The sequence below is a fragment of the Salvelinus sp. IW2-2015 genome, linkage group LG20, assembly GCF_002910315.2.
Source record: "Salvelinus sp. IW2-2015 linkage group LG20, ASM291031v2, whole genome shotgun sequence".
Lineage (NCBI taxonomy): Eukaryota > Metazoa > Chordata > Actinopteri > Salmoniformes > Salmonidae > Salvelinus > Salvelinus sp. IW2-2015.
This window is the reverse complement of record NC_036860.1, coordinates 66,709,918-66,728,212: the sequence shown is the minus strand read 5'-3', so window position 1 is coordinate 66,728,212 and position 18,295 is coordinate 66,709,918. Positions and strand designations below refer to the sequence as shown.

Here is an 18,295-nt window from a genome sequence, read left to right as displayed (position 1 = left end):
AGATTTATTTCTCATGTTTTTTTCCAGAGGGATTGATCTTTGATGGGAAAGATGCCTTAATTGATATAAATGGTTTTTTGTCTGTCTCTTTCAAAATACGCAAGGGCAACTTTGCCTTCGCAGCGATTGGGGGGATTGCTTTTCGGTACTGTCTGATCGGCCTAATTTCAAGACTGAAGTAAAAGGGTTTTTGGTTGCCAAGCTTTTGGCAGCCCCTACGTGAAGAGAATAGATTGCTGCAATCAAAAGTCTGATTATATTATTGTAAATGGCTGTTGATTTGCAGGGGCCACAGTGAATACTGTACTTTACTATAACAAAACCACTACTCCTTCCTAATGATAGGAGTTGAGAGGCATGTTATCCATTAGCCCAACCAAAGGCACAACCACAGTGGAAGCAGACCTTTCAGTCCACAATGGCTTTATTACAATGTAACCATTCCATTGATAAAATTGTTAAGGAAACTGTAAGATGTAATATCCACACAAACACACACCATCCGCCCACATGCCCACCAGATACACATGTTCCTGGGCTTCCTGAAGTAAGCCAACCTTGGCTCAGCTGTTGTAGTTGCAGGAGAGGGTCACAGGAGTTAGGTGAAACTAAGGGAAGAGGATCTTTCTCTTTAGGGACTTCCTGTCACATTCTAACGGGAAGATAAGATTATCCCAAACACACAAATAAAAAAATAAAAAAAAATAAAAACAAATAGTTATTTAGCGGTTGGGCGACAGGTACTGCTGTCATTTCGAACACAAGATTCTCCAAACAAAAGCCCTTCCTTCTCTCCACCCTTATTAACACTCCAGGGGATCTCTCTTCACAGAGAAGCCAGTCCGCCTCCCCCCACCTTATCTCAATAAATAATAAATCCAGTCCAGCCACCGCCGCGGCTTTATCATTTATTTTCAATTTACTTTTCTGCTGCCGTTTTAATCTGAGGACAGATCATTAGAACGGCAACACACTGGGAAATGCTCACTGCTGAGAGGGAGCCTTGTGCTCTCTCCTCTCCTGGATAATTTTTTACTAGAACGTGGAAGAGAGACACAATAGGACTTGACTGTTACGGAGTTAAGGCGGCGAAGATGTAAAGGGATACGGGAGTGGCGACTGGGATTAAGTTTTCCAAGAATCTAGGTAAACCCAAGAAGGGTGTATATTGACAAAGCAGGAAATATGCAAATAGAAGTGTGTGTGTGTGTGGTGAGCTATTGTGTGTGTGTGTTGTGTGGTGTGTGTGTGTGTTGTGTGTGTGTGTGTCGTGTGTGTGTGTGCGCTGGCGTGCGAGTATGCGTGTCAGATTATCTCTTTCATAGACCTCTCGATATAATGACAGTAATTCCACTCATGGTGTAGTGATACTGAAGCATGACAGTTTCCACTGTTGATTATCATGTTCGTTCATACAACTCACGCCAGGAAAGTTATAATATGTATAGAATTATAAATTAAATTAAATTAAATATATTTATAATTATTTATTTATCGAGGCAACAAGGCGATCCTCAACTTTTTCCATTATCACTCTCTCACATCCTCAATCAATTCAATTTCTTTGTTAAAAATTCGAGCACATGATTGCAATATCAGCTGGTTTTGTACTTGTTTCTCCTGTCAACTTCCACACGAGACATGGGCATTTATTAACATAGATTAACCAAGTAAGCCCTTCCACTGTATTCCAGACATTTTTTTACAATCATTTTTACAATCAAATAATAAAATCTTTGTATTGTTAAAATAAAGCTTTCTTTTTTTCTTGCGATTTAGTTTAACGGACATACTTACGTAGTGTTCTTAATTCTGTTCATCAATTTCATGTTTAAAATTTGGCTGCTAAGACTTTTGTCACAGTATTCTTTTAACTGGGGCATGTGGTCCATTACCTCAGTTGAGGCAACAAATAAAACCTGCTTGTAGGCGATTAATCATCCTCTAGATAAATCAGCTTCCCAGGTACAGCAGGCCAAATTCATTTTTGAAATTGCTCATTGACTAATATGTTTTATAATTTCTCCACCACAATCCTTCGGTGGTTTCTATGGAACTTGTGTTTCATTGAGTTATGCCCAATATTATGGTCTGTCCAGGCCCACATTTCATTTGATATATCCTTTAAGCATATGCAATGGTATATTACAGAAGATCAGATCAATGCACGTGTCTGAACGATACCAACCTAGGTTGATGATCTTAGAAGTGTCCATTAATTTCATTGTTTCAAACACAGCTCTCGGCAATCTCATAATTTTAGTTATATATGAATTATTATGATCCTACTCCAATTTGTAATTAAAATCACTCAAAAAATACATCTCTGTTACTTATCGTGGCCTGGGTCAAACCCAGTGCATAAGTTCATCCAGATAGGACACCTTAGAGCTAGGAGATCTATACACACATCCTACCAATAAGGTAGCGCCTTGGTGCTGAGCAGAGTTACTAGAGTGAGGCCAGATGTACCTTGAGCCCATCAGTGCCTCATTGACATACATTTAAGGTTCATTCCCTCCTCTTAAAAGGTATGTGATTTCGAAGTACAATGCTACACCGCCCACCATTCCGTATTCCTTGTCCTTCTAAAACAGGGACTTACATCTATGATTCCGTGTCCCTTATAACAGACTATTATCTATGATTCCTGTCCCTTCTCAGTAGACTATTGATTCCTGTCCACTCTCAGTAGACTATATGATTCTGTCCTCTCAGTTGACCTATATCTATGATTCCTATGTCCCCTTCTCAGTTGACTATATCTATTGATTCCTTGTCCCTTTCTCAGTTTGCATATCATGTTTCCTGTCCCTCTCAGTAGGACTATATCTCTGACTTCCTGTCCTTTTCAGGTAGACTATCATGACTTCCTGTCCCTTCTCAGTGACTATATCTATGAGTTCCTGTCCCTTCGCAGTGACTTATATCTATGATTCCTGTCCCTTCTCCAGTTTGACTATATCTATGATTCCTGTCCCTTCTCAGTGACCTATAATCTATATTCCGTCCCTTCTCAGTAGGACTATATGATCCTGTCCCTTCCTCAGTTGACTATATCTATGCAATTCCTGTCCCTTCTCAGTTGACTATAATCCGGATATGTTTCATTTGTCATCATTAACGGTATGCATCCAATGAGGTTTCTGTTTAAAGCTAAAATATGGAAAATATTAATTTATCGTTGACCAAGTTAAAAAAACTCATGTTTTTTGTTAGGAAGCTACATACATTTAACCTCGAGCTATATGCAGGCCCTTTCCTTGTCAAGTGGAAGATCCATAGAGCATGTATTCCATTTATTAGTGCGAGATCACTAGAGATTTTATTATTCATTATGTGGCGCAATGTTCCTTTTATCTGTTCTCTCTCAAATTGTGCTGTAGGCACAGTTGTTAAACAACACATTCGTATTAATTCGAGTTTGACTATTAAATTTAGCTGTGCTAGAGATCACTAGTTTACCGAGCAGCAACCTATTGGCTAATACTCCCGCTATTTCATAGGTATGTAGGATAGGGAAGTCTGCGAACGAAAACCCCAGGTTTTTTAGGAGAAAGCATCTATTATTTAATGGTGCTCTCTAATTTGTTCTGCCTTGTGCATTATTTATAGGAGTCAGGAGGAATCTCAACTGCTCTCACTGAGATTCTGAGGGAAAGCTAGCTCAGTATTCCACTTTCTTCAATGGCGTGGTAGGTGTTAACAGGTTAATGTAATGAATGATCAATAGATATAGAGCAATTATTCTTAGTGTATAGTGTATAGGTAGGGATCAATATGGGTAGTGATGATGTGGATAGTAGATAGGAACTGTGGAGCAATGTATTCATTAGTGGGGAGATTCAATGTAGGGAGCATTAGTAGATTACATTTAGTGGGTAGTGGATGATGTGGAGATCAATGGAGGGGAATAGCATGTATATTCAGATAGTATGAATATGTAGGCTGTGGATTGAGGTGAGGAATATCAGTAGTAGTAGTTGAGATGATTGTGAGCAGATAGTAGATTAGGGCTGGGATTTATGTGGTGAAATTATCATGTGGGTATATAGTTGGGTAGGGATAATGATGTCTGAATAGATAGATAGGTAGTATGGGAATGGACTGTGGTAATCATTATAGATGGTAGATAGAGGGATCGAATTGAGGATGGATGTATGTGCATGTATTCATTATAGTGGAGGTAATAGAGAGTAGAGGTCTCAGAAATGGATGATGTGATTAGTGGGCCGATAGGGATAGTGGCAGTAGTTAGTACTGTGGTGATAGTAGATAGTGAGTGGATAGGTAGTGTGAGTTGATTGATGGAGTCGAGTAGTGAGATCATTGGTAGTGTGATGATTTATGGAGCATGTATTCATTATAGTGGAGATCAGATAAGGAGCATGTTCGTATAGTGAGATCAATTTGACAGTAGTGTGCCTGATATGTATAAGTGAGGGGTAGTGCGGAAGTGATGATGTCGACTTAAGGATAGTGAGATAGATGCAAGTGGATGGTGAATATGTTGCATTAGTAGTGATGAGATGGGTAGGTAGTGGAGATGAGTTGTGCCAATAGATGAGACGATGTATAGGATTCTATCGATTAGTGGATGAATGTTGGAGTAAGTTCAAAGTGGTAGATGCATTGGATAATGGTGCATGTATTCATTATAGTGGAGATCAATAAGAGATTTGCTATTTCATTACAGTGAGAGATTCAAGTAAGAAGCATGTGATATTCATTATAGTGTGTGAGGATGATGTGGATAAATTCGAATAAGGTAGTAGAGTAGAATTATTGTTATACAGTGTCAGTTCGACTAATGTAGATGGGTGACGTGATGTGAGATAGGGGTAGTGATCACTGAGGATTAGATTGTGGATTAGTTAGATATTGTATGTTGGAAGATGATGTTGAGGTTATTATAGTAGATAGGTATTTAATAGTGGGATGGATTGCTCGATAGTATTTAGGTAGATCGTAGAGGGCCGTGATGTGCAATGATTATTCTGCTGATAGATAGTAGATGTAGGTAGTGGGATGAATGGTGGGATAGTAGATAGGTAGGTATGCGACGTTAAGATGTGTCAGATAGTAATAGGTAGTGGATGAATGTGGATAATAGTATAGGTAGATGGATGATGTGGATAGTAGGGGGTAGGAGTGGATGATATGGTGATTCATGATAGTAGAAAAATTATAATAAGTGGGTAGTGGATAGGTAGATGGAGTAGATTGGATAGTAGAGGTTGGAGGTAAGTGGATGATGTGGATAGTCATTAGCATAGGTAGTGGATGTATATGTTGGATAGGATTAGGGACATATGCGTAGGTGATAGATTTCGATGTGATATAATGTGAGGGTATGGGTGAGTGGATGATGTGCAGGATGTAGATAGTTAGTGGAGAATTCGATTATTAGAAGGTAGTGGATGATTGGTGGATATGTGTGAGGCGATATTGATGTGGATATAATAGATAATTCATGGTAGTAGATTTTATGATTACAGATTGGATAGGTTAAAGTGGATATGTAGATAGGTAAGCTGGATGATGTGTTGATAGTATGAATATGTTAGTGTGGAGTGATGTGGCGAGAGTAGATAGGTATTGGGTGGACTGTGGGATAGTATGTAGGGTAGTGCGATGATGCTTGATAGTTAGATATGGTAGTGGCATGATGTGGCATCGAGAGTAGATAGGGGTATTGGCAGTGAGTTGGATAGTAATGTAAAGATAGGTGGAGAGGAGTCGCCTGATAAGTAGAATATGGTAGTGGATTGAGTGTGTTAATTTATGATAGGTGTGATTAATAAGTAGTCGGATGATGTGGAATAGTAGATAGGTAGTGGATTGATTGTGATAGTGGGTTAGTGGTAGTGGATTGATGTGGATATGGTAGATGGAAGGTAGGGTGGGTTGAATGTGAGAGTAGATAGGTAGTGGATGATGTGGATAGTGGATAGGTAGTGGAATGAAATGTGGACAGTAAGAATAGCGTTAAGGGGTAGGGATTGATCGATTGGGACAGTACATTAGGTCGTGGATGATTGGACAGTTATAGATTATGGTAGTGGATGATGTGGATCAATGTAGATTAAGGTAGTGGGATGATGTGGATAGTGGGTAGGCTAAGCGGTGGATGGGAATGTGGATTCGAAATAGTAGATAGGTAGTGGTGATTGTTGTAGATAGCATTAGGATAGGTAGGGATTGATTGTGAGATTAATATGATAATAGTAGTAGGGTAGTGGAAGATGATGTGATGTGATCAGAGTGGACTATTAGGTATGGAGCATGGATAAGTGGTATGGATTACGGTATTAGTTGAATTAATTGTGGACAGTAGATAGGTAGTGGATGATGTGGATAGTGTCAGGTAGTGGATGGATGTAGGTAGTAGTAGAGAGAGGTGGTGGATGAGTGGATATGAGATAGGTAGGGATGAATGTGGATTAGCAGAAGGTAGTGGATGGTGTGATAGTAGATAGGTAGTGGAGATGTGGGATAAGTGGCGTAGGTCAGTGGATGACCTAGTGAGATAAGCGTAGATAGGTGGTTGGATGACTGTTCGTTGTCCTTGGAGGGATAGTGTCGATAGGTAGTAAGTCGAAGATGTGGAATAAGTAGACATGTAGTGGTGTGATAGGACATAAGGTTCTGGATAGTTTACGTCGAATAGGTAGTGGATTGATGTGATAGTAGATAGACGTGGTGATTGATGCTGGTATAAGCTGGACTCAGGTAGTGCGATTGATGTAGGATTTAGCTATTACAGGTAAGTGGCATGATGTGGATTAGATCAGTATAGTTAGTCGGTGGATTGGATGTGGACAGTACATAGGTAGCTGATGGAATGTGGATAGTAGACAGGTAGTGAATGATGTTGGATAGTAGACTAGGGTACGCGGAGCATCACTAGAGCAGTTCGTAGCTATGTTGTATTTCACTTTTATAGTGCGAGAGAGATCCATGCCCCATATGTCTAAGAGAGCATCCCCGTCATGGTAGGTAGTTCGCACTAGTCTGCTTGATACTATAGGTGTAGATAAGGAGGTGCTTCGAGAATCACTGATGTGTGAGAGTAGTATAGCGAAACACATGGGTAGTCATTACTGATGATGTTAGTGATAAGTATAAGTGTAGACATTAAGTTCGTACGTGGATGATGTGGAATAGTAGTTTTTAGAGAGGGGCATAGCTGGATGATTGTGTGAATAGGTTAGATAGGTAGTGCGGTATGATGGTGGATAGTAAGAGTCATATAGCGCTGATGGATCGACATTGGATAGTTAGAATAGGATAGTGTGAGATGTTGGTTGATAGTAGATTAGTTAAGTGCGGTGATTTGGGATAGTGGATTAGTAGTGAGTGATGCTGATCGTAATCTAAATTAAACGGCCTATATAGTGTGCGGCGCGGTTACTGTATCCTACGATAGCGTAAGTGTGAGTATGACTGCTGCTTTACGTAGTGCAGATCACTAGTAGCACGTGTATTCATGCTTTTATATGAGCTAATCATAGAAGCACTGTATTCATTGTTATTTAGGTGCGTGGGAGATCAACCTGTTCACTAGAGCATCTGCTTTGTAGAGCAGTGTATTCATCTGCTTTATTAGTTTGGATGGATCACATTAGCAGCACTTGTCCTAATTCATTCAGTTGTATCAGTGGAGCGACACTAAGAGTCAGGATCGTATTCCATCTATAGCTTGCGAGAGATCACAGCTTGAGCAGTGTCAAGTTCATATATCAGTGCGGAGATCAATTGGAGCGACCCAACGATACTTAATCTCATGTTCATATCACGTGGAGCGAGACTATAGATTGTCAAATAGGTAAGCACTGTATTGTCGTTATCAGTGTGAGGTGGTGAGTATCAATAGATAGCACATGTATTCATGTATACATGGTGGTACATACAAGTGGAGATCAGAACTAGAGCATCTGTCTATTCATCCAGCTCAATCGTGGAGATCAAGTTGAGGCATGTATTCATCCCTACTAGTATGGAGGATTCTACTAGCCCAGCACTGTATTCCATAATAGTGTGGGCGGTCCAATCTACCAATTAGAGCATTGTCATTCAATGTATCTTAGTGGACAGATCAATATAGCAGATGTACTCATATTATAGCAGGCTACAGACTCTGTAGGTGGAGATCAATAGGGCATGTATTTCTCCATTATAGGGAGATCCAAATTTAGAGCCATGGCTATACTCATTAAGTGGAGATCACTAGCGAAGCATGTCTATGTCATTATAGTCTCTGGAAGAATCAATACGAGCATCCATGTAATTCCATTGTATAGAATGTAGATCACTAGTAGCTGGTATTAGTTTACTAGTGCGAGGATCAAATACTACCCTAGGACGCAGTATCATTATAGTGTGGACTGGGCAGATCCAATAGAGTCCATATGTATTATTGCATTTATAAGTGGGGTGGGAGGATCCACTAGATGCATGTACATTTTATAGTGCAGGGATCAATAGACATCATGTAGTCATTATATGTGAGATCACTAGCAGCAATGTGGCTCGTGTATAGTGCCCGGAGAAAGATCCACCTATGTAGGCATGAGTCATCTGTTTATAGCATTGGAGCATCAACTAAGGCATCGAAGTCATTCTATAGTGGAGATCACGTTAAGTAGCATGTCAATTTTCATATAGTGCGGAAGATCAATAGCCGCACCTGCTATTCATTATAGTGGAGATCACTAGCAGCCTGTATGCATTAATAGTGGAGATCTAAGAGGATCTTGTGGTATTCATTATCAACAAAACAGTTCCGTGTGGGAGGCTCCAATCAACTAGAAGCATGTGAGGTCATATATTAGAGTTGGTGAATAGTATGATCATAAAATAAGTTAGAGTCTATGGTTAGTGGTAGATATACTTGTTCATTTTATAGGTAGCTCAAAACAGGATAATGGCCGGAGCTTAGAGCATGTAGTCATTATAGTGGGTGATGTAGATGATCAATATAGAGCATTATGACAGCTCTCAGTGAATTTCATATGATTTGAATAATGTGACGTGTAGATTAGCTTAAGCCTGATGATCCAAATCAGCTCGGCATGCCTATTTGACACCTTTATCAGTTGAGATTCCACACAATTGTACTAGTCATGCGACCTCTGTATGCGTCATCACTCAACAAGTACACGAACGTGATGTTCGTATACAATGCTAGTGTTGTAAGACTCCTCCATGTGATATCTGCTGCTTCGTACTAGAGATGTATCCCAACTAACAGGAAGTATAAGTCAACTGAACATTTTTGGTTCAATTCCTGTGGTGTATCTTTCATCCCTTATCTCAAAACATCAATATGACGTAGTATTACCGTACCGCTCAAGTTGCACACAACTGCCATTTTTACAGTTAAGGATATTATCCTGGGGACGGTAGTGCACATCACTGATGCACGTTAGAAAATGACATGTATTAGGATGGTTGAGGTGAGATGACTTGACTGTTTATTGGGTAGCAGAGTGATGATTGCTAAGAATACGGTATTAGATGTGTGAAATATGTCATCTAACGAGTGGGATGTGACAATGATTACACCTGAGTCCACAGTCGAATTGACTTTGACATATCAAAACGAACCATGAGTGGACATCATATCCTGGTATCATACAGAGTGTCATCTCTACTTTGCACATTATTGGTGACGGATTTCCTGGAACATTGTTTTCTTTACTACAGGATCTAGACATCAAGCCCGTGGTCTTATATTGCGCAAGGCAATTGAATTGGTCTCTCTATTTCACTCACTGGAGTCACATGGTATGCCTATTTCTGTAGCGCGAACATCTGGTTCAGCATCCTTCATACGTGGTAATAGGTTCTCTAGGTTTCCATTTACATGAATTATCTGGATCCAATTACGTGAGCATATATGGCTGGAGCAGCTTTGCTACGATAAGTTCATCCACTATTACTGCCATACAATTCCATGTGCTCATACTCGAGACCCCTAATGGTCTAAATCTGGCTGTGAGATGTCTGTTGACCACTTAAGGTGCTGCTATCGAGTTTCACACACTGTAGGTGGTTATCTGGTACATCACAATAGTGGCCTCAGTTTTATGCTGGTGACATGGTGCTATCTGGACATTGGGTGCTAATACACTGGACACTAAGAGGGATGCGCTATATCCTCCGTTACATAGTGTGCTACTTCGTGAGATCTAATTATGTGTGGCGTATATCTGGACTATGGCTGCGCACTGATATACCATGTGATCCAATTGGTGCTATCTGGAATAGTTTGATAAAGGTGCTCATGTCTACTGGTGTAGACAATTGATCCCATATTTCTATGATCCTCAGAGTGGTTTGCTATACTAGGACAGCAATGGCGTCAATGTCTACTCACTGGTACATTTATGCGTCCATGCTATCTGGACTTCCTATAGTGGTGGTGCTCATCTGGACTTGGTGCTCTCTGGAGCATATCAATAGGTGCGATCTAGGACCAAGTTCAGGTGCATTGAGTTTATCCAGTTTAGTCTACTCTGGTTGCTAATCATGGAACATCTCGACTCCTATTCTGGGGAATACATGGTGCTTATAGCCATGGGTGACACTGGTTGCGTGTATCTTGCAACATTAGGTCAGTGTATCTGGACACCTCTCATGTTTATGGACCATGGTCAGCTATGACTGGACCATCTCGGTGCTATCTCTGGACATGGTGCTATCTGGACATGGTTAGCTTTATTCTCACTAGAACGATAGGCTTCGTGAATGCTATCTCATTACTGTATCACATAGTGTGTAGGCATATTCTGAGTTCCCCACATAGTAGCTCTGGTACATGGTGCGTAATGCTGGACATAGGTTGCTATCATTAGTAACGTATGGGGTGCGATGCTGGACATGGAATCTAGACATATTACTGGACCTACTATAGGTTCATGTCTCTGAGACATAGTCACGTGTCTTCTACTCCACTCTGAGTGCGACATATGTTGATGTCCCTGTTCAGGCCACTATCCTAGGTCATGCTTATCGGACATTGCATATCTGTACCCCACTTGAGGCTTATCTGTACACTGGTTGCTATCTGGAACATGGTGCTATCTGGACATGGTGCTATTCTGGACAATCTGTTGCTTATCTGGACATGGTGCTATCTGGACATGGTTATGTCTATGATGCATGTATCTGGACTCATGGTGGCTATCTGACATGGTGTTATCTTGGACATGGCTCAGCTATCTGGACATGGTGTCATCTGGACTTGTGTCTATCTGGACATGGTGCTATCTGACATGTGCTTAGCTCGGACATGGTGCTATCTGGACATGATGCAGCATGTTATCTTGACATAGTTGCTATCTTAGACATGGTCATGTTATCTGGACCTAGTCATGCTATCTGGACATGTGTTTGGTGCTATCTGGACATGGTCATGTTATCTGGACATGGTGCTATCTGGACATGGTGCTATCTGGACATGATGCTATCTGGACATGGTGCTATCTGGACATGGTCATGCTATCTGGACATGGTGCTATCTGGACATGGTGCTATCTGGACATGGTCATGCTATCTGGACATGGTGCTATCTGGACATGGTGCTATCTGGACATGGTCAAGCTAAACGAAAGAAAGAAGACAGAAGCGTATTCTCCAACAGAACTAACGTTAGTCTACAACAGGCCAAGCATGAGACCCTTTCTGAAATCTATAAATAATTAATATTACTAACCAGCCATTAATCTTTAAGCAGCCTCAGTATTAAGAATGTGTTGGAGATTAAGTTCCAGATGCATTTTGAAGCTATACAAAGCAGTCGTGAACGGTGTTGTCTGTCATTCATGGGTGGACTGTTGTTGCTTTCATTTTCATTATAAAGTCACATTGTTGTTGTGGTCATGAAACATATTTGGAAACCATTGATAGACTGTTGTTGGGGCCTTTTTTCATTATAAAGTCACAAAATAAACTGGGTTTTATGTCTCCAAAAACGGTACAACTGAAAGCCTGCAACAACAAAAACAAGGCACTCCTTTTGTGTTGTGAACCATAAAAACCTATTGGAAACCCAACTACAGTAGGACAGGTGACAGGTGACAGGTAACCTAGTGGTTAGAGCGTTGGGCCGAATAACCAAAAGGTTGAATCCCCGAGCCGACAAGGTGAAAAAAATCTGTCGATGTGCCCTTGAGCAAGGCGCTTAACCCTAATTGCTCCTGTAAGTCGCTCTGGATAAGAGTGTCAGCTAAATGACTAACATGTACTAGAGAGGGGCTCCATCCGATTACATGTCTAAATGATGCAGCAGCCAGACAGTACATCAGTCTAATTCTGGGAACACAGCAGAGAAATTGAATAACAACAAAGATAAAGTCCCTGAAATGATCTGATGAAAAAAAAAGAAGGGGTTTATTTTTCAAGCGGATACAGACAGGAGGATTTGAGCCAAACAAAAAGAGCACCCTTGCCATCCTGCCATCCAGGACCTATATAATAGGCGGCGTCAGAGGAAAGACCAAAAAATTGTCAGAGACTCCAGTCACCCAAGTCATAGACTGTTTTCTCTGCTACCGCACGGCAAGCGGTACCGGAGCGCCAAGTCTAGGACCAAAAGGCTCCTTAACAGCTTCTACCCCCAAGCCATAAGACTGCTGAACAATTAATCAAATGGCCACCGGACTATTACATTGACCCCCCCCTCCATTTGTTTTGTATACTGCTGCTACTCGCTGTTTATCATCTATGCATAGTCACTTCACCCCTACCTACATGTACAAATGACCTCTAACCTGTTCCCCATGCACATACTCTGTACCAGTACCCACTGTATATGCCTCGTTATTGTTATTTTTATTGTGTTACTTTTATAACTTTTTTACTTTAGTCTACTTGGTAAATATTTTATTATTCTCTTAAGTTAATTCTTGAACTGCACTGTTGGTTAAGGGCTTGCAAGTAAGCATTTCACGGTAAGGTCTACACTTGTTGTATTCGGCGCATGTGACTAATAAAGTTGGATTTGATTTAATTTGATATCCAACACATCCGGTGTACATGACAATAAACATATTTTGCTTTTGTTTTAAAAAATAGCAGCTTAGCCAGGTATAGAATAGATGTGTAGCCAGGTATAGGATAGAAAGTGTAGCCAGGTATAGAATAGAAGTGTAGCCAGGTATAGGATAGCAGTGTAGCCAGGTATAGAATAGAAGTGTAGCCAGGTATAGAATAGAAGTGTAGCCAGGTGTAGAAAGAAGTGTAGCCAGGTATAGAATAGCAGTGTAGCCAGGTGTAGAATAGCAGTTAGCCAGGTAAGAAAGAAGTGTAGCCAGGTGTAGAATAGAAGTGTAGCCAGGTATAGAATAGCAGTGTAGCCAGGTATAGAATAGAAGTGTAGCCAGGTGTAGAATAGATGTGTAGCCAGGTATAGGATAGCAGTGTAGCCAGGATAAGAATAGATGTGTAGCCAGGTTGAGAATAGAAGTGTAGCATAGTATAGAATAGCAGTGTAGCCAGGTATAGATAGAAGTGTAGCCAGTATAGGATAGCAGTGTAGCCAGGTGTAGGATGAAGTGTAGCCAGGTATAGAATAGATAGTGTAGCCAGGTAGTAGAATAGCAGTGTAGCCAGGTATAGGATAGAAGTGTAGCCAGGTGTAGATATGAGAAATGTAGCCAGGTATAGAATAGAAGTGTAGCCAGGTGTAGAATAGAAGTGTAGCCAGGTATAGGATAGAAGTGGAGGAAGTAGATAGAGTGTAGCCAGGTATAGAATAGAAGTGTAGCCAGGTGTAGAATATAAGTGTAGCCAGGTGTATAGAAAGAGTGTAGCCAGGTATAGATAGAAGTGTAGCCAGTGTAGAATAGCAGTGTAAGCAAAAGGTAATAGAATAGTGTAGCCAGGTATAGAATAGAAGTGTAGCCAGGTGTAGAATAAAGATGTGTAGCCAGGTATAGAATAGAAGTGTAGCAGGTGTAGAATAGAAGTGTAGCCAGGTAATAGAATCAAGAAAGTGTAGCCAGGTGTAGAATAGAAGTGTAGCCAGGTGTATAGAATAGCAGTGTACTTAAGTCGTGTAAGCCCAGGTATAGAATAGAAGTGTAGCCAGGTGTAGAATAGATGTGTAGCCAGGTGTAGAATAGAAGTGTAGCCAGGTGTAGAATAGCAGTGTAGCCAGGTATAGAATATCCATACAATTCTGATTTGGAGCCAAGACTACAGAGTAGACTTACAGCATTGGTGTAGAATAGCCACTCAATTATATAAACCAGGGCCAAGAAGGAAGAGCTCTGCTCTGGCATTGTTTATGGCCTTCTCTCTTTACATTGACAAGATAACACATCACTGTGATGTAGAGCCCAGTGGAAGGTGTCATGAATGAGGCAAGGCTATAGAGCAAACTGCTGAACCCCTGTCATGTGACAAGGGAGGTGACCATTTGAGGACGTTGTAAAAGGGAGTCAAGGTTTCCATTCAATCATCTTGGTATAAAACAAGGCATTTGCATTCTCTTTAGTCGAGTGCGAGCAAAGATTCCAATAAATTGTAGCCAATAAATTGTAGCTAGTAAAAAAAATTGCACTCGCGTTATAACTTTACAGGCTTGAATCTTTCAAATGATCTCTATTAATGAGACAGTTATCTAATTATTATTCGTTAATAAGCAGTCATGTATATCACCTGATTGGTGCAAATTATGCCCGGTGTGTCTGCTATTCCAGAACAGGTTGATCATGTTACATAATTGTTGTGGGGCCTGCTGTAGCCTGCTGTAAGCTCATTGACTGATATGTAGTATTTCTAATCCTGGCTAACCTTCTTTCTACAATCTAATGACACACTGTTCTGGAGTATGACCGACCACTGTGACCCCGCCCTATTTGCAACGCAAGGAATGTGTTTATCCTACCGTTCAAACGACAATAACATGTGAGTTTTTATTTTGGTGACAGACAATATTTATATGAGAAGATAAGGGGTATCTTAAAGCTAAAGATACAAAATATCTCATAATCAGGGTTGAAAGTAGCCTAAGCTGGTTTGAATCCGGTATGGAGTATACCAGCAAAATAAATAGTTGGGATACGCCATACCGGTTAAACATGCGCCTATCACAATAATTAAAACATAGATTCCAATAAATGTGTAGGCTATTACACTATTTATCATTACCGCATGTCTATCACATGAAAAATATGTGAATAGACTTGAAAACTTGTGGAATGTTAATTTTGTCTCGGGAACAGAATTGGAGAAATATGAATAATTTCTTTCAGCATCTTGAGAGAATGCGGATACGCGCTTAGGGACCATATTATTATATCGTTTCTTTCAGTAACATAAAAACGGGCTATATTTAGTTTTCAACCACATAAACTATTCATCCAAGACGAACTGAAATATTACCAGAAACATGTTGGATCATTTTCACAAGTTTTCGTTTCCTTAAAACGGGTCAAACTGATGTCATTTGGAAATGTTGCACGGAAAACCTCCCTGCTCCGTGAGAGAAGCAGAAATGAATCTATCGATTTATATATGACATTATTCTGGTGAGCAAGGCGTAATTTTGTATTCTAGACAAACATCAAGTAATGACAGAAGAGAAGCTGCATGTATCTAATTATAGACAACTTGACGAACAAATACCCTACCAAATGTCGGTAATTATAAACAGAAAAATATCTAGGCCAAATTAGGCTTAAAAACTATTTGACAAGTCTGTAATATTAGATCCATAGAGATCTGACTAAATTAATAGGGATTATATATGTAATTATATGATTAGGCCCATAAAATAAATATATTTTTAAAATGCTCGTACCGGGAAGAAATTTCATCTCCTTCACCCCTGCTCATAAACAGCCTAATTTGTGTAGTAGTAAGATAGCAGAAGCTATTTCCAGTCTCATGTCAGCACCATGGACAGCGACGAGTTAGATTTGACCGAGTCACCATAAAGTTCCAACACACTACTAGATTATTAGATTAGTATTAGGTTATTATTAATACTGTAGATTATTTGAGAAGGCGATGGGCTATGTCAGGTCCACACAGTGCAGAGTTGCATTTCATCACCATGGACAGCGACGAGTTAAACTCAGCCGATTCAACGTGAAGTCCCAGCTCGCTACTGACGGGAACAAAGGGGAGTCACCTCACCATCCATCCAACTCTAGCAGGGGACACGGATGGAAGGGAAGGCACAACCAACTATGCCGTGTTTGATTTGTGAATTTAAAACGTAGCCTATTGGATATGGGAACACTCGGATCTGACATTATAGCAGTGTATTTACATACACGTCAATGTTCAGGAAGTGTAGATATATATATATATATATATCTTGAAATGACACTGCAATGTTTAAACAACACACAATACAAAGCTGGGCTGTTACTGAACAAACGAGGCAGATTATGAAAGCTTCCATTTGGCCACTGGGTATCATTTTACCTTGTCAGGCGATGTGAAGATTCATTCATTCTCTCAAACAACATTGTACTGACTTACATTTACCAAAATAAGAATGATATTTTTTATTTGCAGCATTCAATCAGGCTCATTCTGTTATTCATGTCAATGCGCAGTATTAGGTCGGTTCTATGCAGTCCAAAAAAATGTCTGCGAGACAGTCAGTCAGTGTACGCGTGATGATACATGCACAGCAATAGTTGCAAAGAAATAATACAAATATTTATGACGTAATGTCTACACAAGCCCATTAACCACTTATCTCAAACTTTATCCAATTTAAGTCGTTAAACAAATAAACCAATCAGCTTTATCATACGAGGGATCGTTGTAATGGGTTTGTAGCTCCCTAAAAACAAATAGGCAAATTCCATCATGTTTCTTTCTGCGCAGTTCTCCTTGGATTTATGTTTGATGGACGTGTATCCCACGTCAGAGCATTTTGCATTCTATTTTCTGTACATTCTTCAGGGTTTTACAGACGGGCTCCGTTTAACTGTTCAAATGCCGGGTGTTTGAATTCATGCCTTCCCTTGTTATTCACTTGTTCATTTTGATGCGGATAACCAATGTTTAATTATCTCTCTCTCTCTCTCTCTCTCTATTCTCTGTGGTCGTTTCTCGATACAATTTTACCGCATATGTATTTTTCTATCCAGAGGCCATCCTTAATGATCCTCTTCGTTTCATCATTGCAGGCAGAGCTACAACGATATGTTTTCATCCTTGATGTTCCTACATTACTGTCATGTTAAACACAGGTAACGTCGCTTAGGCTATTATAGAACCGCATATGCCACAAGCAAGACTGCCTTATTGGTGTATTGTTGTGTGAACAATCAGCATTTGTGTATTTAACTCGTGACATTCACCATCCTTTTTCCAAGGACATTTCGTGGATTCATTTATTTCTGTCTTCCACATTAGAATAATGCAAACATTGCAATGGAAAATATGAATATGATCACAATTCGATAGGTAAAACAATCAATGCCTCTATAATTGCCTCAATACAGAAACAAGATTAGCCTCTGCTCTGGGCGATGCGTAACGCACACTGATGACAGAGTGGATGTGGTGTCTGGCTCTGTGGGTGACGGCATGGGTAAAAAGCTGAGAAGATGACTTTCCACTCCTTACCTAAAATCGCTATAGGGATGAATGATCCAGTATCCAGCCGTCTGCACCCTTTCTTGCTCTTTCTCAACGGCTTTCTGACTGCCGAACATTCGCAGGGAGAACTTATTGACGCCGGGCTGCATCATCGCTCCAAATTGCCGCTGCATAAAGCCATGTCGGTTACCGGACCCGTCTATATCGTCGAACCCGACCAAGGCTTCCTCCCGTTCCCCCTTGAAGCCCACCGAGTTTCCATGGTCCCCTCCTTTCATGTTCTGGCTCCCCATATTATTCTTCTGTATCGAGTCTTGCCTTTGAAATACATTATTCCCATCTGCTTTCTCCCCTTCTTTGTTGCTGGAGAACGAATTTGATTTATCTTCCATGATTTTCACTAAAACGTACTGTCTCCAGGCTCGGAGCACACAGGCTACGCGCAAAACTCAAGAGGACCCGCTGTAAAGCGCTCCCGTGTTTCATTTGATGTCCTTCAACTGCTCGGCTCCGCTGCCTCCTTTGCAAATGCTGCAAACTGAGACCGACTTCTAGTGAACCTGACAGATCAGGTTTCCTGTGTTACCGCCATCTACCGACCGGACTGTATTTATTGGTTCAAGCCCCTATCACGCTCGCGCAGCACTGCGGTTTAAGAGGCACATTGCTGGCTGCGGCTCGTGCACTTCATTTCCATAATGTGATTGATGATAGAGCTCCC

The 18,295-nt window shown here is 40.6% G+C and overlaps 1 protein-coding gene across 1 annotated transcript in view; it reads right to left on the bottom strand.

Annotated features, from left to right (window-relative positions):
- Window positions 1-18,086, bottom strand: part of LOC111981996 (potassium/sodium hyperpolarization-activated cyclic nucleotide-gated channel 1) — a 177,531-nt gene extending 159,445 nt beyond the window's left edge. The window contains 1 exon segment of the mRNA XM_070449585.1: window positions 17,602-18,086. Within this exon segment, the coding sequence (XP_070305686.1) occupies window positions 17,602-17,966 (365 nt within the window). The 5' untranslated portion in view covers window positions 17,967-18,086.
- Window positions 18,087-18,295: the final 209 nt, after the last annotated feature.